We start from the raw sequence: 21,071 nt of genomic DNA on the forward strand, positions 1-21,071 counted from the left end.
CTCAATAAATGAGAGTATCCTCTGCAGGTGTTATGAGAAATATGTATAAAACACTTGGTCTCTGTCTTCAATGATTTACAACCTAGTGGTATAAATGAGGTGAGTATAAAAACGACTAGAATAGGAATCCCTCTCAGGAATGTGCCATTGTTACCCTTCAGAATATAAGGCAGACAGGGTTGACATGAGCAGAGGACCCACAGTGTGTAGGGCCAGTCTGGGAGGGTCCTGCCTGGTTGGGAGTGGAAATGTCACCAGGTTATCATACAAAAACCCTAACCTTTCCCAATACCTAAACTATGTCGGGAGCAATGCTTGCTTACAGAAACTGAAAAGGATTCCCAACTGCAAAATGAAAAGGGGTGAGCGCAAAGACTAAAGTGGTGAACACAAAATCCAAGATGGTGATGGGGCATGGTGTGCTATAGGGTGCTGTGCAAAAGGGCTGAGTGTGACAGAAGAATAAAGTACACATGCCTAAAAAAGTGCAATCACTCCATGCCACAGCCCACTTAATACAGAGGATCCTTCCCAGTCAGGGAGAAGGTGCTGTTAGAGTATGAGTTCACCCTTTTCTATTCCTTGATCAAAGAATAAAGTTTCTAGCCCTGGCCAGTTTGCTCAGTGGTAGAGCATTGGCCCAGCGTGTGGAAGCTGTTGGTTTGATTCCTGGTCAGGGCACACAGTAGAAGTGTCCATCTACTTCTGCACCCCTCCCCTCTCCATCCCGCCCCCTCTCACTTCTCTCTCTCTCTTTTCTCCTCCCCTCCTTCAGCCAAGACTTGATTAGAGAGAGTTGGCCCCAGGTGCTGAGGATGGCTCCATGGCCTCCGCCTCAGGCGCTAAAAATGGCTCCAGTTGCAACAGAGCAAGGGCCCCAGATGGGTAGAGCATCACCCCCTAGTGGGCTTGCCAGGTGGATCCTGGTCCTGGCACATGTGGGAGTCTGTGCTTCCCCTCATCTCACTCAAATGAAAAAAAGGAGAGAAAATAAAAAAGAATAAAGGTTCTGCTCTGCTTTACCAAACTCAGTCTCATTCTATTAGCATGAATGGCACTGGGTAGAAGGACGCTGCTCTGGGTCCCTGACCTGAAAGGGCTGATAACAGAGGAGGTGGCATTTGACCTGACCCTGGCTGATAACAGGCCTTGGCAAAGGAAAAATATTCCAGGTGGAGGGAAGAGGGCACTGGGAATGCTCAGGGAAGGCGGCAAAAATTCTAACCATGACAAAGAGGCTTCAGGGCAAAGACTAGGGACGGGACCTCAAAGAAGCCAGAAGCTCTGGTGGCTTGTGGGGCAGCTGTGTTAGGCTTGCTTGCTGGTGTACCAGCTGCAAGCACTCTGCTTGATTAGTGCGTGAGCATGTGGCAGAGGTACATGTGCATAATAGCATCCTTGGTTAGCAAACCGTGGCTCGTGAGCCACATGTGGCTCTTTGGCCCCTTGAGTGTTTAGCAAAGGCCACCTTAGGAGTACCTTAATTAAGTTAATAACAATGTACCTACCTATATAGCTTAAGTTTAAAAAATTTGGCACTCAAAAGAAATTTCAATCATTGTACTGTTGATATTTGGCTCTGTTGACTTATGAGTTTGCCAACCACTGATCTATATAATAAGGTGACCAATCATCCTCCTTTAAGGAGGACAGTCCTTCTTTTGTAAGTTCCATCCTCCTCGAAAAGTGTCCTCCTACATGTCCTCCTTTTTGATATTGGAAGACTAATCTGTAAATGTCCGTATTCAATTGATGCAGAGTCGATCCATTGCGTGTGATGTGACGTATTTGTATTTGACATGACGATTCCTCAAGGATCAGTACAGTGCAGAGAGACGCGATTATGAGACACATGCGCTCCACATGGGAGACCTTGAGAGAGCGTGCGATATACCCAGCGTGCAAACAGCTTTGTGTACTTCTTACTGAAACACGACATACACATACGACATTGCAGACTCACGATTATTTCTTTCTCAGTGAATATTCAATCATAGGTAAGCACAATTCACATTTTATTAATTCATTATCTATTTAATAATTTCCAAATATGTATAATTTTATTTACAAGTATTTTCCCGAAATTCAAGTTTTAAAGTGGAAATCTAACCTCAAACCATATCTATTAATAACTCATTTTGATTAAACAGTTCCTTAAAACAGATGTTTTTAATTAGAAAATGATAAATACATCTGAATATCACTCCAAATTAGTGGTTTTGTTTGAGATTTAGTTTTACTAAATGAGTACTTTCTTCTTACAATTGTTACTAAAAATTAATAGGCATGTAAACATAATTACAATATAAAATATTACAAATGTTTTGATTATGCACTTATATTATAGTGTATTATTGTGGCAATGAATAAAATGTTTCTTTTATTTGCGATATTGTTTTCTTCAATTTATTTTTGTCCTTTTCATTGTAAAAAAGTTGGTCACCTTATATATAAGGCTACGGGTGCTTGTGCTCGAGAGAGATGTGCTTGCAGATGTGTGGATTGCCCGGTTGCCACTGTGAGGGTACATTTTGCCATTTGTGTGCCTGAGAGGCCGTTTCCCTGCCTATGTGCTTGTCCGCTATTGTGAGACTTTATTAAAAGGAACGGCCCAACCCTTTCCAGCTCTGCAGTTTTTCTACCATCTGCCGGAACCCAATGTGACCTGCCTGGCCTTGGCCACCGGCATTACATGGCTTCTGGCATCTGCTTTTCCTCCTTTAATCAGGGTGCTAACTAATGTCAATTAGGGGATTGTTTTAGGAAGTGAAAATTTGTTTTCTAGCAACCAATACTCAAAAATGTTAAATAATTAACAACCTAGGTGGAAACTTCCATTAGCAACAGAGAGCAGGACATTCTTGCGCTTCTCTTGGCCAGCCAACTCCTCCAGTCACATCGCTAACCTAGGAAGCTTCCCTTCCTTATATGAAACACATTACAATCTTACTGGTATTTTGATGCCATGGTTAATAAGAGATGTGTCCAAAAATGGAAATAAGTGCCTCATTAATACACCGTGATATCCCTGGAACAAAACTTGGGGTTGTAAACATTGAGTTCTCAGATTGTTTTCATTAGCTTTACTTTTAAGTAATAAATTAACCGTTATGTAGAAATTTCACTAAATTCTGTGGCCTCGGGATTAACTGCCACCCCTAACAGCTCTGGAATTTTCCTAGCAACGTGTGTGTGGGGGGCTGTTGTGGCAGATGCAGCTTCCATCATCCCCGACCGCACTATGGGGCCAGTCTCCTTTTAATTCTCCACCTCCCGCTTCTCGAATCTACTGCCACATTGCCGCGAAGTGCTCTCTTACAATACAAACGTGAATTCTGCATGGGTGCTATTGATTGGAAGGGGACTCTATTAGAGGGAAAGGAAAAGATTCCAAGGTTAGTTAGTAGAAATCAAATGAGCTAGGTTAATAAATTTAGAAAAGAGCACACATGTCAACAAAACCTGTAAAAGACGGGCAGAACAGGGAGAGCCAGCCGCTAGAAGTGTAGACAGATGGTTTGTGTACATTCAAGAACTGAGGGAAGTCAAGAATAATACAGTGGGAGTTTGGGCAGGAGGATTCAGGTTTCACAAAGGCTGATATGCCCTCACTGGTTGCCATAGTGACAGCCCCCCCATATGACAGTGATATAATAAAAAGAAAAATCTGCACAAGCATAACAGGTAATACCCGTATTTCCTCATGTATAAGACACACCTTACTTTTGGAGCTTGAAATTTGAAAAATAAATGTATTACATAAAGTTATGGAACTCAAGTTTTATTCATCATAAAATTCATACAACTCCTCATCACTGTCAAAACTCCCATCCATTAGCTTGTCCTTATCTGTGTCTGATGACAATTCACTGTCCTCATATACTGCCTGTTCCTCAGTTCCATCTACGGCATTTGAAATGCCACACTTCTTAAGTGTTGGGCATGCACTTGCAAGCTTTTCATATGACTTTGTTTGCTCTCAGTCCAGAATTAGAAACATCACTCTCAACTTGCAGACTTTGGTTTCTTTTGCCTTACGGAGAAAATGGAAGGAGACCAAGTATGTAGCAATGTTTTTTTTTTCTTTTAAATAGATATTAGCCTCTATTTTATTAATTCCTTGAAAAGACTTTTTTTCACTTATAATTCAATGAAAGTAAAAAATCTACAACAATGAGTGCAAAATCAAATGTGAAAAAGTGGGAAATGCAAGTAAAAGAAATCTACAACCACTATATAAGAGACACCCAGTTTATAGACACCAAATATTTCGGGAAAGGGTGAGTCTTATACATGGGGAAATGCAGTAATTAGGGGGTGGGGGAGCAGCATGACTTCCAGTTAGCGCCACCTAGAGGGGAGGCTGAGGAAGGAGTTTGGGAGGGGACATACGCCACTGATAAAGGATGGGGGATGGGTGCAGAGGGAAGAATCTGCAGGCTTCCTGGATGCTCTGGGTAAAGCATACCCTTGTTGCTCCAACTCTACCTGTCAGCGTGGCTACCTACAAAGAATTTGGGCTGGAGAATGTGCTTGTTGCTCTCCTGGTGGCCTGGGAGTATAGGATCTCCCTGGCCTTTGCCAGAGCCCAGGGAGGCAGAGGCTATCCAGAAGGCGCAGTGTGTAGAAAGGGAACAAGCAATGATCAACACTGTTGCCTGCTCAAAGTTCGCCAGGACTACCACCCCTGCAGAATGAAGCCCAGACTCTTTGTGGGAACCCCGAGGTCCTAAGTGATCTGATTCCTGGCTCCTCTGGGGTTGTTTCCAGCTCAGATGACCCACCTTGCAGGCATGGCCTCCCAATGGCATGACCAGGTTCCTCTTCCATGCTTTCTCCTCACTTGTCTTCTGCCCATTCACCCTTCAAGACTCTACACTCTCTCAGCCTTCACCAGGAATATTTCACTAAATCAGCCTTTTCAAAGTGTGTCTTGAGGACCTCTAAGGGTCCCTGAGAGCCCTTTAGAGGGTCCATGAGGTCAGAACTGTTTTCATGATGGCATTAATGTTTGCTGTTTATACTCTCATTCTCTAATGAGTGTATAAAGTACCAAAAGTTTAATGATGTGGTTTAAGATTCCACATTGCAATTAACCTTTAAGAAACTACCACTTGTCAAATTTTAGTGTCTATCAAACACGAATATCCACAGTTAGCCTGACCTGTGGTGGTGCACTGGATAGAGCGTTGACTTGGAACACTGAGGTTGCCGGTTCAGAGTCGCTGGTTTGAAATCCCTGGTCAAGGCACATAGAAGAAGCAACTATGGGTTGATGCCTCCCACTCACCTGCTCCCACCTTCTCTCTTTCCTCTCTCTAAAGTCAATAAATAAAATCTTAAACAACAACAACAACAACAAAAAAGAATATCTACAATTATATGAAAAAAAAATTGAGGCCCTGGCCAGTTGGCTCAATGGTAGAACATCAAGCCGGCATGTGGAAATCCTGGGTTCGATTCCTGGCCAGGGCACAGAGGAGAAGCAACCATCTGCTTTTCCATCCTTCCTCCTCTCCTTTCTCTCTATCTCCCTCCCCCTCCTGCAGCCAGGGCTCCATTGGAGCAGGGTTGGCCTGGGCCCTGAGAATGGCTCCATGGCCTCCACCTCAGGCACTAGAATGGTTCAGGTTGCAACAGAGCAGCGGCCCAGATGGGCAGAACATCACCCCCTGGTGGGCATGCCAGGTGGATCCTGGTCGGGTGCACGCGGCAGTTTGTCTCTCTACCTCCCTGCTTCTCACTTCAGAAAAATACAGAAATAAAAAATAGATTGAAATGTTCCTCCTTCTTCTGACTATGTATCTGTGTGGGGTCACATTTTCTTCATGTAGTCCAATGAAAACAACATTTCATGACAGACTGAATCGATGAGACATGAGAATCCAGCTGGCTTCAATTAAGCCAGATATTAAACAGATTTGTAAAAGTGCAGAAAAGTGCTATTCTTCTAATTTTTAAAACTTAGACAATATCATTTTGATACAAATGTCTTATTTCTATTATAGCAGGGGTCCCCAAACTACGGCCCATGGGCCACATGCGGCCCCCTGAGGCCATTTATCCGGCCCCCGCCGCACTTCTGGAAGGGTACCTCTTTCATTGGTGGTCAGTGAGAGGAGCATAGTTCCCATTGAAATACTGGTCAGTTTGTTGATTTAAATTTACTTGTTCTTTATTTTAAATGTTGTATTTGTTCCCATTTTGGTTTTTTACTTTAAAATAAGATATGTGCAGTGTGCATAGGAATTTGTTCATAGTTTTTTTTATAGTCCGGCCTTCCAACGGTCTGAGGGACAGTGAACTGGCCCCCTGTGTAAAAAGTTTGGGGACCCCTGTATTATAGGTTATGTTATGAGTTTATTTTTAATTAACACTTTTTCAAATTCTCTGTTTCTGATCCAGTAAATCTTGATAGATCTAACTCTAACTCACATAAACAAAAGCTCTTTGATATCCTCAATAGTTTTTCAGTGTAAAAAAGTCCTGAGACCAAGAAGTTGAAGAACCACTGCCTGATACTGAGCCTACAGCAGGCAGAGTGGACTGGACTCAGCTTCCCTCTACTGTTGTGCACAGATTCTACCAAATTAATGGTTTTTACGTGTCTGGCTCCCCCACCGCACATGTGCTTCCTGATGGTGGTTGCTCTTCTTAAACCCGGGTCTGGCACAGAGCAGAAACTCCAGATAAAAGAGTAAAGTAAGGTAAGCCCCTGTGGGCCCACACCATGGGCTGCCGCCTGAGCAGCCTGCAATCTTTCATGACTCAAGTTGATACTGGAACTCTATCCTAAATTGAGACCGAAAATATAAACACTTCTTAAAAATCAGAAAATTCAAACAACAAAAAAAATAACTTAAGAAACAATTCTGTTTCTACTCAAACTTTCAAAACACCCTTGCAATGAGGTAATTAGTAAAATGCATTATGCCTCTGCACATCATAAATACAGCCACAAAAAAAGGACAATGTGGCCTGGGCAATGTTCTGAACACAGAGAATAAAAGGATGAGTAAAGCAAACACCCATAAACACAAGAGGCCATATTCTAAGAATGAAGAAAAGGCTGTTCAAACTGAGGGCAAGGACTCCAATGGGTATGGCTCCTTCATCTTTGTTTCCTGTCAAAGTAAGACCAAAAGCAAATTGCTCTTGAGAATCCAGTCCAAGGCTGTGGTGTCTACCATCCAGTTTCATGATTTCACTCACTCAACCACGGGCCTAAGTCAAGCAGCCCTCCAGCATGTCTGGGAGCAGCCATTTGTCACTCCCTGGAGTGGGGTGATGTGCCATGTTTCATCCTACTCTTTGTCCTTGAAACATTCTCTGGCAAAATAAGAAACAGGAGGCAATACTAGATGTGGGGTTCATGCTTTTGGCAACAACTTCTATCTGTTATTTCAGAAGATAGGGGCTTCTACTTCAAAGCCTGAGCTTAGGGACAGGAGGACAGTGAATGCTGCCTACTGGGGAAGGCCCTGGTATGAGTGTGAGTGTGTGTGTGTGTGTGTGTGTGTGTGAGAGAGAGAGAGAGAGAGAGAGAGAGAGAGAGAGAGAGAGATTGATTTTGAGCCAAAAGAAGAAATTTGTTTTTCTGGCTTAACTGTGTGACGGCTCATTCTAACAGCAGACCCATCAGAAACCCAACTGTGTAGTCACTGCTAGTGATTTAGGCATCAGGCATTTCCAGTTCTCTTTCTATGTTTATATATGCTTATCATCTTGAAATTTGTTTTTTTTTAAAAAAAAAAAACCCTTTAAACAGCTTACTAGGCATTCCCCAGTCCTTTTCTTAGTTGCAGAAATCTTATGTTTACATCAGTATAGAAACAGGGATTCTCAGGAGACTAAAGACTTGGAAGGCCCAGTATCATGGGGCCATTGTTTGGGTTAAGATCAGTTAAAGATTGTGACCTTTGAAAACAGGGCTCTTTGGGTCCTTTGGTCCCTGATTGTAATTTTGGATGCTGAGGCTACCGGGCCACCAGGCAGATCTTTCAGTGGCCTTCATAGATTCTAGCCGCTGGCCAACAGCACATAAACGTAAAACAGTTTCCGAAAATGACTTCATGGAATGGCAGTCATGGTAAAGTTATCATTTGTTGCATACCTACAATTTACATATATTACCTCATTTCTCCTCGCAAAAAAATATTCCAAAGACAGTATTAACATTCCTATTTTATGAATAAGAAAAATAAACTTCAAAGAGATCACAATGCTTAAGTGTACACATCTGGTAACTACCAGAGGCAGGACTTGAACTCAGGTCAATACTAAAGCCCACTGTCTTCCACTGGCCAACCATCCTATTACCCCCGCATCCTTAGCTTACCAGAGCTCATATTTGCAACCGGGACAATGTCTCTGTATTCTGTGTGTTTTCATGACCTTTTCTTTCTCCCAGAGAAAGAAAAAAACTCACTTGAAGAAAACATGTTCACTGGGTCAGAACCAAGGCCCCCTGTCCTTTTTCTGTCCCTAGTATTTTGACCTAGCTCATGGCCTGGCTCCCTCTGTGACCACTCCCGCCTTCCACAAGCCCCCTGCTCATTTCCCAGTTGCCAAACAGGGGAGCATCATTAACACAGATTAGCTGGACAAACACCATAAAAATTCTCATAACACCCTCGTCAAGAGAAGTCCAACAGGGACCTTTTCTGATGAAAACCTTGGTCTTTTATATTAAAAAAAAAATCATGAGTCTCCAATTAAATGAAAGACTTTGCAATAGAAGAGATTTCATATCATCTTGAAAACCTATGTATGTATACAACCACATCCTCAAGTCAGGATGCGCTAATTGCCAGTGAGACCTTTCTCTCCCAGCACACCCAGGGACAGGGGAGCTTCCACAATGAATGACTCTCCCCTGGCCTGGAAATCCACCCTTAACTACCCACTTTAACCTGCTTCTGTAGGTAGTACCCCCATCACTCACCCAGGAGGGCTGTCTGGGGGTGGGTCCGAGCATTTCTTCCTCTGGAGGCGGACCTCAAGCGCGGCCGCTCCCTGGCCTCAGCAGGGAGGAGGAGGGTCAGCTGTCCGAGGATCAGTAGAAAGCAGCCCACTAGCACCTTCTCCATCTTCAAGAAGAGGAAGAGGGGCAAGGCTGTGACAACACAACAGGAGAAGGGGGCAGGGTGAGATGTCTGGATTGCCTTGAAATCGAAGCGCTGCAGTCTGCCGCCCTGCCTTCTCATGTTTCATATGTGCCACTTGTAATTAAAATACTATTTGTGTGTGTGAGCCTTAAGAACTCAGGGAACTGCCTGGCCAGGCGGTGGCGCAGTGGATAGAGTGTCAGACTGGGATGCAGAAGACCCAGGTTCGAGACCCCGAGGTCGCCAGCTTGAGTGCGGGCTCATCTGGTTTGAGCAAAAGCTCACCAGCTTGGACCCAAGGTCGCTGGCTCAAGCAAGGGGTTACTCGGTCTGCTGAAGGCCCGCGGTCAAGGCACATATGAGAAAGCAATCAATGAACAACTAAGGTGTCACAATGAAAAACTAATGATTAATGCTTCTCATCTCTCTCCGTTCCTGTCTGTCTCTATCTATCCCTCTCTCTGACTCTCTCTCTGTTCCTGTAATAAAAAAAAGACTGAATGGCAAACTTTAGGGGAAAAAATATCTATCCTGAAGTTTCTTCTCAATTAAATTTATTATCAACTATTCATAATTACATTCTGTATCTTGGATTCAAAAAGGAAAAACCACATCAGAGGATTCCAAGTAACAATATTCCTTCAGTCTAATCTAATCATAGTGAATAGCACAAATTAATATGTATAAATTTCTCAAGGAATTCATGTATAAGTGACATGAGGTAGCATCACATAGCCAGCCTCCCAGCCTCCCACGCACATCTACCAGGAGGGAGCAGGGTGCAGTGGTGAGGGCTTAGACTCACACCAGAATTCCTGGCTTTGAATCTTGGCTCTGACACTTTCTCACTGTGTGAGACTTTGGGTGAGCTACTTAAACTTCCCAAGCCTATGGGAATAATAATATGGGTTAACATTAGTAAACAGAGTAAACTATAGCATTCAGAACAGTGCCTGGCATACATGGGAAGTGGGGACAATCAAACAAGCTATGGGGCGAGAGGACAAGAGAAGAATAGGATCCAACCAGATCCTAAGTAAGAAGCTCTCACGTACATAAAGAATTCTAACCCTGAGTTGAGTTTCAGGTCCACAAGGGTGATGGGAATCTCAACTGGAATAACACTGTTTTTATCAAAATAAAGCTGACTTTATCTGTTTTCTGCTTTGGTCCTGAAGAGTAGCTGGTGTGAAGGCTTTGGAGGAAGGATTCTAAGCACAGAAGTGACATTGACATCTGGGTTTTCCCACCATGGCCAACTCAGTGTTTCACACAGGTTGAGAAAGGTACAGTATTTGGCTACATGGTAAATGATGTCAAGACTACTCTGCCTGGGGCGAAACCTCACCAAGAAGTCAATATTCTGGGACCGGGTTTAAACTTATCCTTCCATTGTCTATGAATATAATGGATATCATCGCAACTTATTAATCGATATGAATTAGGTGGGGAGGAAGCAATACTTGAGGAATAACTTTTAAGTAAAATCATTCGCATGTAAAATCTTTATTAAGTCCTTATCTTGTTCCGGCAATTTCACTCAACGGACTTCATTTCATTCATCCTTACACCTATCTCGCAGAAATCAGAATTATTATTTCTGCTTTTTTAGAGATGAGAAAACTGAGGCTCAGAGAAATTTCATAACTTGACCAAGGTCACACAGCTGAAGTAAGTGACAGAGTAGGGATTCCAACCCAAGGTAAGCAGGCCAATTTGCCAATTCACTGATCAGCAGAAAACTCAATTACCTGCAGGTCAAATCTCCAGAAATTAATTCATGAAAGGCCATAGCTGTGTCGCTTTCAAGAGGTGGAAACAGGGCATGGCTGGGTAGGGACCATTTCCCAAGCTTAAATAAAAATAAATATACTCAATAATTAAGTGTTCAGCAAATTGCTTTCAGGAATTGCCCTGGAGATGAGCTCAGGCATGTCAACCTTCAAAGCCCAGTTTTTCACACTTGCTGTACTGCGGTAGCTCACTTTTCACTATGCATTACGATTATATTAAAATACCAAATATTTATTTAGGGATTACTATGTGTCCGGCTGAGACATGGGTTTTAAATGTATGAAGTCATTTAATTCTCACAGTAACTCGATGAAGTTAAGTAACTCGAACAAGGTTAGGTAATAAAGGAGCAGGGAAAGAGACAGAAATCTCTCCCAGTTAAGGCTATGAGCAGGGACCAGTCCAATTAACAAACAGCTTACTTTGTTTGAAAAGGAGGGCCGTAGTTATCTGTAATGAGCCAACATGCTCTGCAGCTTCACCCCTTTATCGGCTACATACGGTATCATTTTCAGAAAAAACAAATACCATTTCATGTGGTATGGCTTTGTATGTCATTGTTTTATTACAATTGTCATAAGTAAGCATAAAAGTCAATGTACATTAATTGATTTAGTATGAAAAGATTAACAATGTATTCTTTATATTAATTGGCCTGATTGCATAACGATAATACTAATAATAACAAAGCAACAGGTAGCTAATGCTTAGTGAGCACTTACTACGTGCCAGGCAGTGATTACGTGCTTTAGTTATATGGACTGTGTTTATTATCCCCACTTGAAGATGAGGAAACTGAGGTACAGGGAGGTTAAGTAACCTGCTCAGGGTTAGACAGCGAAAAATGTTTACTTTTGTTTATTTTATTGTTTTAATCTTTTGAAAAGATTATTTTCTAAAATTTATCCTTCAGTTATAGCTGACAAACAATATTATATTAGTTTTGGGTGTACATAGTTGTGTTTATTTTTAACTCCATACTCTTTACCTCTCCTCAGTGTTTTTTGGTTAATTTTATTGTATGTAATTACACTTCAAAAAAGATGTTTAAAAGAAGCTAAAGGAGCCTGGCTTGTGGTGGCATAGTGGGTGGAGCATCGATCTGGAATACTGAGATGCCAGTTCAAACTCCTGGGCTTGCCCTGTCGAGGCACATACGATAAAAAGCAATGAACAACTAAAGTGAAGCAACTATGAGTTGATACTTCTCGCTCCCACCCTCTCCTCTCTCTGTGAATTCAATAAATAAAATCTTTCAAACACAAATAAAAGAAACTAAAAAAATGAGGACAAAGATATTACACACATGCCAACATAAAACCAGTATAATAATACTAATATCAAACAAGATAGATTTTTTTAAAATGCAATTTCAGTGAAATAAGAATAAGTCAGTACATGTAGCCCCTATTAATGATTGTTTCTCAGTTCGCAATTACAGCTGGTAGCATTTGAAGAACAGGAAACAATTCCAATTGGAAAACAGAATGATATTCAAAAAACTGTTCTTTTCATCTACAGGCATGTGAGAAGAATTGTTGTGTTCAAAAATAGAGGTCAAGTCAATCTTAACAGATTCCATAAAAAGCATTTGAGAGCATGGGAGAAATATTTTTTAAAAATACAACAGCTTTGACTTTTGTTTTAGCAATTTTTCTCTTCTCCCTATGATAGTAAGTCTTTTTATTTAGCTTTACCATGGGGTAGGGGAAAAGAGAGAGAAGGAAATTGTTCTGACCCTCTTAGCTACGGGTTCTTCTAGGCATCACTGTTCCAAATAAATGGACAGACAGGTCGAGTCCCACCAGAAGCAACACTACGTGCTGTGGGCCTCAAGAGAAGAGATCTGGGTCTGATTGAACACGCAGTGTGGCCTCAGTTAAGTGACTTAACTCTCTGGGTTTTAGTCAACCGTAAAATGAGAGGTGTAGCCCGGACGCAGTGTTTCCCAATCTAAACCAGACCACAGGCCAGTACAATGCTGTTATCCTGAGAAAGGCTGGGCATGACATCCTGCAAGGTGATAAATCCTGTCTCTGGACAAGAAGACAAAGAGGGGAAGACACTAATATTTTTAAGGGCCAGGCAATGATGTAGGGTTTGATATATTTTCATCTCATTTGGTCCCTAAAATCACTCTGTGAGGTGAATGAGTTCCCAAATTTCTGGATGGAACACTGAAATTCACAGATAAAGGGACAGCCTCCAAGACCTCAGAGCTAGTTCAATGGCAAAGCCAAGATGCAATCCTGCCATCTTTCAGACAGTCTGCCTACTTGTTAAGAAAGAGATTTTGGATCACTTTCCCCCAATTCTGAAAGTTCTTAGACATCAGATTCAATAGCTCTGTCCTTCAAAGGCCGCTCCAACAGTTTACAAGCAGGCGTCCAGCCACCCTGCTTGCTCCCAGAGCCATATCCTTGCTGCAGCCGTCTCAGAGGTCACCCCTGCCTGACTCCCACCTAACACCAGAGTCTCCATCTTGGCATGGTCTGCAGATGGAAATCCCACTAACACCAGCACCTCACCAGCCCTGTTTTCAGGTGGCTCTAAGTGATAAGTGATAGACCGCTGTTCACCTTGATGTTGACCTGACTCAGTCTGTCTGCGATTTTCACCCAGAAGTAAAGGCCCGCTGATCAGCTCAGGCTTTCAAGAGACAAAGTCATCTTCTTCCACTCAAGTCCTTTGACTGTTAAGGTAACAGTCATCTGCTCAGCCACCCAGACAGGAAGCATGGAGCCAGTTTCTGTACCTTCCTCACATCAGCATCACAGTCACGAGTGGGCAAACCCTGGCTTTCACCCGCTGCTTGGCTGCCTCCTCCAGCCCTCCTGACTGTTCCCGCCCTGCAGCAATGCTCCACCCTCCACTTCTCTTCCAGATTCTTCCAGGACTGCTCTTCCTGCCTTGGGTCATTCACCAACTGGTCCTGTTTCTTCTCTGGAATCCACCTATGGCCTTACTGCCTAACGTTAATGCTCAAGGCCCTCCATGACTGACCTCTGCCCACCTCACCAGCCATGGGAGTCCCCCATCTACTCCTGACCCCTCCACCAGAGCCTGAAGAACTCAGGTTCTTGCATAGCTGGGAGCCTTCACCCATGCTGGTCTCTTGGCCTGGAAGGTCTACTTTCTTTTTTTTTCTTTTTCTTTTTTTCTTTTGTATTTTTCTGAAGCTGGAAACAGGGAGAGACAGTCAGACAGACTCCTGCATACGCCCGACCGGGATCCACCCGTAACGCCCACCAGGGGGCAACGCTCTGCCCCTCCGGGGCGTCACTCTATCGCAACCAAAGCCACTCTAGCACCTGGGGCAGAGGCCAAGGAGCCATCCCCAGCACCCGGGCCATCTTTGCTCCAATGGAGCCTCGCTGCGGGAGGGGAAGAGAGAGACAGAGAGGAAGGAGAGGGGGAGGGGTGGAGAAGCAGATGGACGCTTCTCCTGTGTGCTCTGGCCAGGAATCGAACCCGGGACCTCTGCACGCCAGGCCGACGCTCTACCACTGAGCCAACCGGCCAGGGCTCTACTTTCTACATTAATCAAAATTGTCTTTATTCCTCAAGGCTCAGTTTATGTTACCCATTCTCTAAAATGTTTTCCAATTTGACCATAGAGCACTGACATCCTACACACCTGACAATGAGTTTTCTTATTTGCTCTAGCACTTGGCTTTTTTTTCTTGCTACTATATCTGTCTTCCTGCCTAGAGTCTAGGCCCTAGACTGTGAGCTGCTCCTTGGGACCACACTTTATCATGTCTATATCCTTCACATGCTGGGTGCTGAATTTTACAAATAAATTTTTAGAACAGATAAAGGTTGAATGAAAGATCAATAAATGTGGAATCAAACTGGCCCTGATTCTGTACCAGAATACTGCCAAGACCAAGCCCAGGTCTTCTTCTATATACTCTATTTGCCTGCATTATTGGCACTCCAGTGGTTATCTCCTACGACAGGAGATACTTGCTTTTTCCTTCCTGCTGGCTGGAATGAGGGCATCCTGGCTAGAGACCCAGCCATCATTCTGAACCCTGAGGAACCACAGAAGTGGAAGCCATGCAGCATGGTAAAAGCAATGACGCACAGGATTGTGGGTCCCTGACCTCACTCCTGTTTGAACTCACTGCTTTCAGACTTCTAGAACACAAAACAGAAAAAACTTCCTTCTTGAAACCAGTCACATACATTTTCATTGAAATTGAACAAAATCCTAATTACTAGACTATTTCTAAGTCTGTCCTATTGAATCCATTTGACACAGCACTGAATTTAATCCTCCCAACACAATAATATCATGCTTTTCATGTCCCTGCTCAAAAACTGTCAGTGACTTCCACATAACATTCAGATAGAAATCTAGATTCCTTAGCTTATCAGTCAAAGCCTGATAAGCTGGCTGTGTTACAATGCTAACCTCAACAACTCTCTCCCAACCTAACACACACACACACACACACACACACACACGCACCATTAACTCTCAATTCCAGCCCAGCAGCTCCATACAATGTCCCTTACTCTTTGCTGGTTGAATTGGGTTACGACAACTGAGACAATGGGTAGCTGAATATGTTACCTTATGTGGCAAAAGGGACTTTGCAACTATGATTAAGTTAAGGATATTGAGATGGAGAAATTAGCCTGGGTTCTCCAAGGGGGTCCAATATAATCACAAGGGTCTTTATAAGAGGGAGAAGAAGGGTCTAGGAAGAAGAGAAATGGGGAGAAAGAGGAAGAAGAGAAGGAAAGGAGAAGGGTGAAAGGGAGAAGAATATGGATTGGAAGTTGCTAGTTTTGAAGATGGAAGAAGAGACTAGGGACCAAGAAGCACAGGTAATTTTTAGAAGCCAGAAAGGGCTTCTAAAGAGAATAGGTTTTCCCTAGATGGAGAGTTTAAGTAACTTTTCAAAATCTTTCCAGGCGGTGACTGTAGGGCTGAGACTGGAACCCAGGTCCCTCAGTGCTGAGATCGGCGTGCTGTGAGTTGGACCCTCACTGGCTCTCCTCACGGCCATCTTCATTACCACCTATTCTGGACCACAGCCGAGGCCTCTGGGATGGAACCCAGCCCTGCCTTTCTCTCCGAGTCCCTTTCCGGGCACTGCTGGATAAAGCAGTGGTGGCTGTCTCCCGAGCACAGGGCAGGGTCCAAGAGTGATCTCACGGCTGGACCTCCAAGTGGCAACAGTGCTGACATCTCTCAACTTGGCATGTTGGCCCTCCAATTCCCCTGAGCTTCCTGGGTTATTCCCACATGCACAGTAAACAGGGGAGCCCTCCTGAGCTTCCCTAAGAATGGAGAGTCCCAGGCAAGGGCTCTCTGAACGGCACATGTGCTATAAATCAAGTCCTGGGGAAAGCAGTAAGGGACTTCCTCACCCACCTGACTGGCCTTAAACTCACCTGCTCACCCTGGGGTTCTCTCGTGTCCTCTCTCACCACCTGTCCAGCTTCACACTCAACACCTTTCGAAGGTCAGCACTCACACCCATCACACCCTCTCCGCCAGCTTGTCCTGAGACCTGAGCCTGTGTCCGTTCCTTTCTCATCCCCACCCCGGCCTCCCCCCATGCCTTCTCTTAGGCACCGGTCAGAGCTGTTTCTAGACGAACAGTGGGCTTTCTTCCTAGAACCTTCAACAAATTTCTTATTCTGTCTCTATCTTTCAAGGAGCAATCATCTAGTTCTTCTTCAAATCTTGGGCCTCATTGCTAACAGAAATACAGGGGTTTTTTTACTGGTAGGAGCTTCAGGTATGACAACCATCTGAGGTAGTAGCCTCTGCGATGGCACCCGTTGGCCTGGGAGTGGACTCTAGAAGCAAGGAACTTTGCATCCCTCATTTGTAGAAAAGAGAGGCCTGGCAACTTGGGAGCCTAAGACTGAATTCTACTAACACGGATAAAAATATAAACAAATAGGCAGATAGAAGGTGAAGAGGCACAGGTCTCTGCTTTTTCAACACAGGATTGATTCTAACTGACCAAGCTTCAGAGGCTGAGAGGAAACCTTCCAGATCATAAGCCCGTCGTGATATCTGGACATGGCTTTATGAGTCTGCCACCTGGAAAGCAGTCAGGGAGAACTGTGCAACAGGGGACTTCTAAGTGGAAAACTCCAGTTACATACACAGCGATTATCTGCCACCCTCATGCATCCTGGGCTGGGAAGGAGGTGACTGCTCAAATGAATGCCTTGCTTTTTATGGAAAGACAGGTGATGGAACTCACCACCTAACTTTAAGATGCACTTGGGACTGTTCTAAGGACTTTAATAATCCTCACAGCCCTGTGGGTATTATTCCATTAAACAGACGGGGAACTGAAGGATAAAGTAGTTGAGTAACTCCGAAGTTACTAACCTAGGCAACCTTGGCAGGCCAACCTCAGAGTGCCTGCTCTTGACCACAGCCCCCTGCAGCTTCTTGGTTGTCTCCTGGCTGCCCCACACCTGGCAGGCCGATTAAATGCACTTAGTGCAGATGTATCCTGATTCTTCGACTTACGACAGGTGGAAACTAGGTCAACTGGGTTTGTTTAAGGTGGGAGAACGTTTTCCTGTGGAGCTACCCTTGTGGGCTTCCAGTCCTAGAGACCTCATGGAGAGTCTCCATTTTTCTGTCCTCTCCCCAAACTGTCCTTGGGGTTTCTAGCAGCTACCATAAAATACCTTCCCCTTTCTCTCCTCCACAGTGTAGGGAAGTTGGAGCTTAAGCTGCCATAGTGAACCAAAGAACAAAATCCAGACGACACAGGCAGTCAAAATACCAGGAGGTTCGGCAACCATTGGGTTTGTCCGCTCAACAAGTCTCCCTTTCCTCGGTCCTTGGAGACTAGGTCTGGATGCCCCCGCGGCGGGGCACAGCGCCCCCAGGGGGCACCGCGAAGTGGCCGCGGTACGGTGCGCTACGCGCAAGGAGCGCGCCCAGCTCGCCCCGCGGGGTGGCTTGACTTCTCTCGGCCAGGGGTCCGGGCAGCGCGGCCCTCTCTGTCGCGCCCTGCCTGGAGGGGACGAAAAGATGGGCCCAGCAGCTGGAAGGGCCACTTGGCGCTCTGGGCCGCGCGGAGCTGCAGGGGTCGGGGGAGGTAGGGGTAGCAGTAGCAGCGCCCGCGGGCGTGGGACAGCCCAAGCTTTCCCTGTCTGTATGTCTGTCGGTCCGTCTGTCTGCGTCCAGGGGAAGCGGGGCCGTGCGAATCCCGGAGAAAGCGCGCCCTGCTCACCTGCAGCCGCCGCCGCCGCCGCCGGAGCCTGGGAAGAGAGACAGGGACGCAGCCACCTGGGTCTTCCCCGTGGGCCTCCTCGCCGCGTGGAGAGCCGCGGCCGTCCTTGGGGACCGCTCGTGGGAGCAGAGCAAGAAGCCCGCGCCGCTGCCGCTGTCTCCTCTTTGGCCGCTTCCTCCAAGTCCCATCCCCAAGCGCTCCCCTTGCTCGCTGGCCGCCTGAGAGGCTCCGGGCCAGCGCGGGCGGGCGGGCGGGCGGCGGGGGAGGCGGCGCCGCGGCGGGCGGAAGGAGGGGTGTCCTCTTTGGGGATGGGGAACGAGCGGAGAGGGAGCGGCCGCAAGTGCGGCCCCACCCTGCAGGCTGGGCACCCTGGCCGTACGCCCTGCCTGCTGCCACCTGGCTCCAGCTGGAGCCCGTCTGCAAGCCCAGGCGGGAATGGGACTCCAGGGGTCCCGAGCTGCAGGCTCAGAACTATAGGGCTCTTGGGTGGCTTGTTGGATTGGTGTGGAAAGGAGGAGAGCATCTCCAGGGGAAAGGGACTCATGGCGGGGGTCCTATATCTTGAACTTGGCATCATGATTGGCAGGAGGCATCCATCGATGACATTGGCAAAGACAAAAATGATGTAAATTGGGATAATTAGTGACAAGCACCAGGAGCTGTCTTGGCAGTGCCGAGAACAACCCCACCAGTGCAAGTCATATTATCAGCGTCCACTAGCCAGGGGGACCAGGCCCAGGAATAAGGGGATTAAGGATGCCAGGTTGGCAAGGAAACAAAGTTCCTACCCTAGAGGAGTAGAAAAAGTCTAGTTCAGACAAGACTTTCGAAATTATAGGCGGAGGTATTTGCAGTTTTGTAAAATGGGAGAACATGACCCTAGAGGTCCCCGTGGAACTTGGGAGCAATATGGAAGATAGAATTGGTCAGTGGCAGGGAAAGGGCCTGGCATGCCCCTCTACCAGCTCTCCCTGCTGCTGGTCAGCTGTAGTGACTGCGCTCTGCACAACGGCCCAGGACATTGCTTAATAATGGCTCCAAAATGCTATCCCCAAACCAAGAACCCCACGCACACGTTTCAGGTTTTAACAAGCTATGGGAGAGAAGCTGTGGAACTGAGTTAAAGAGTGACTGATGTGCCAGAGTCTGATAATTTAAATATTTTTTGTTGTTGTCTCTCCTAACCATCAGTCCTATTTGATGATAGTTGGTTTCTGGTATGTGAAAAAACACCATGTATAAAATCAGTTCTTCAGAAAAGCTCTAGGGGATAATTAGAACTACAGCCATAAAGCAAGGGGTTAACGTACTCAAACCTTCAAGTACCATAATGCCACGAAAGAATCTTGGACTCCTGTTCCCTTACCCTGCACCTTAGGTCCACTGGGCACTCTTAGCTGCTTGCACGGATTAGAAATAGTTTCTTTGTCTTTCTTTGGGAGGAGGTAGGTAGAAGTCAGAAAGCAGAGGAAAGTCTTCAGGAAATGTTTGGTCTCTGAAGTCTTGGATCCCACAGATGAAAATTCATCCTGAGTCTGGGCCGGTGAAAATCCCCTAGGGGCTGGGGAAGTTGAGTTACAGTTTATGGAAACTTACATTTAAAATGTGTTGCCTTATTCCAAGACACCAGTACGATCCAGTAATTTACCAGGAAGACAATAGCAATTCTGAAATCCTTTCAAATTTTAAGGAATTGTCATTTGTGACTGATTCCAGTGACTGGTGTATGCCAATTAAAATGGGCGTTTTCCCCCAGAGAGTTCAATCAAAATTCTTCAGAATAGGAAATCTCTGTGTGAAGGACTCCTGGAGCCAAGTCAAATAGGTCAATGAGTTGTTCTACCTTGTAAAATAATCTTTAGGTATGCCAGAAAGAAAACGAAGCAAAGTGAGCTCAATGTCTTAAAATATCAGGTCAGAAAAAAACCATGCTTTAATTTCCCAGTTATCTTCAGAGTGAATGCAAGTTAATAATAATAAAGGATGCTGGGAACGTAAAAAATTGCCTTTTCTGCCAGAGGCCCTGCTACCAGCTTAGTGTAGAGACTTTTATTAAGACATGTGGGGTTAAGATTTTTAGTTCTTATGTGGGCACTCAAGCAGGCAGACAAGAATTAGGGTGTGAGGTATCTGAGAATTCAAGAGTTAGTTGGAATTGACAAACTGTTTAAATACACCTTGATAGCTCTACTGTGTTCAATTCTCTGTTTTCTATCTCTGCATGGGGTCTATTGTGGAGTAAGGGTTTGGTGGGGGTGGGAGGATCATTTGATCCCGGCCTCACACTCATAAATAGCCTCAAATATAGACTTTTGATATACGCATTCATTTGTTCCTTGTAAACAATAGAACTTTTTGTTGTATTTTGCTTCCTATAAGGTAGATTGAAATGAGACTATCAAACAGTAAATGGACCAGAGTATAAGGAAGCCAAAGAGCAGACAAGTCAGCTCACAGAATCAGAACCTAAAAGAAATCTTGTACGGAAGGAGTGAGGAGGAATGTAAAACTTCAGTGTCACCTCACTTGCACTGTTTTTCTAGGTGACTGATGATGAGTTCCATGTACACTGTTTGAGCTCCTCCCCCTCTCACTTAAGTGGGAGAGCAGGATGTCTTACCTGAAAGAGGAAACATCTTCCCTTTGGGCCAGATGCCAACTGGTTGGCCCTGGAGATACGGAGTTAAGAGGAGAGCATTGCAAGACAGTGGCTGAGTTTCCACTGCAGTGAGGTATTCTCCTACTTAGGGCACTGCTCCTACTGGTTGCCACATCAACATGGACAGCTGGTTCCATGTCCAGAGGGCCCTCTTGAGGACAGGCTGGCTGATGGCAACATTGTTTTAGGTGAAATAATTTCTAAACAAACATCATGCCACCATGGAAAGATAGGAAGAAAATGACCAGGAAAAACTATAGCAAGTCAAAATTTTGGCTGGGAAAA

At 45.1% G+C, this 21,071-nt stretch overlaps 1 protein-coding gene across 3 annotated transcripts in view; it reads right to left on the reverse strand.

The window, feature by feature from the left end:
• Positions 1-18,354, reverse strand: part of MATN2 (matrilin 2) — a 167,045-nt gene extending 148,691 nt beyond the window's left edge. For 2 of the 3 annotated variants that reach the window (XM_066265998.1, XM_066265997.1), the window contains exons 1-2: positions 18,128-18,260; positions 8,945-9,115 (exon numbers count right to left, since the gene is read on the reverse strand). In XM_066265998.1, the coding sequence (XP_066122095.1) occupies positions 8,945-9,089 (145 nt within the window). In that variant the 5' untranslated portion in view covers positions 9,090-9,115; positions 18,128-18,260. Of the gene's footprint in view, positions 1-8,944; positions 9,116-18,127 lie in introns of all 3 variants that reach the window. The other variant, XM_066265999.1, reaches the window with a different exon arrangement.
• Between the last annotated feature and the right edge of the window lie 2,717 nt (positions 18,355-21,071).

Source organism: Saccopteryx bilineata, chromosome 3 (assembly GCF_036850765.1).
Source record: "Saccopteryx bilineata isolate mSacBil1 chromosome 3, mSacBil1_pri_phased_curated, whole genome shotgun sequence".
Taxonomy (NCBI): Eukaryota; Metazoa; Chordata; class Mammalia; order Chiroptera; family Emballonuridae; genus Saccopteryx; species Saccopteryx bilineata.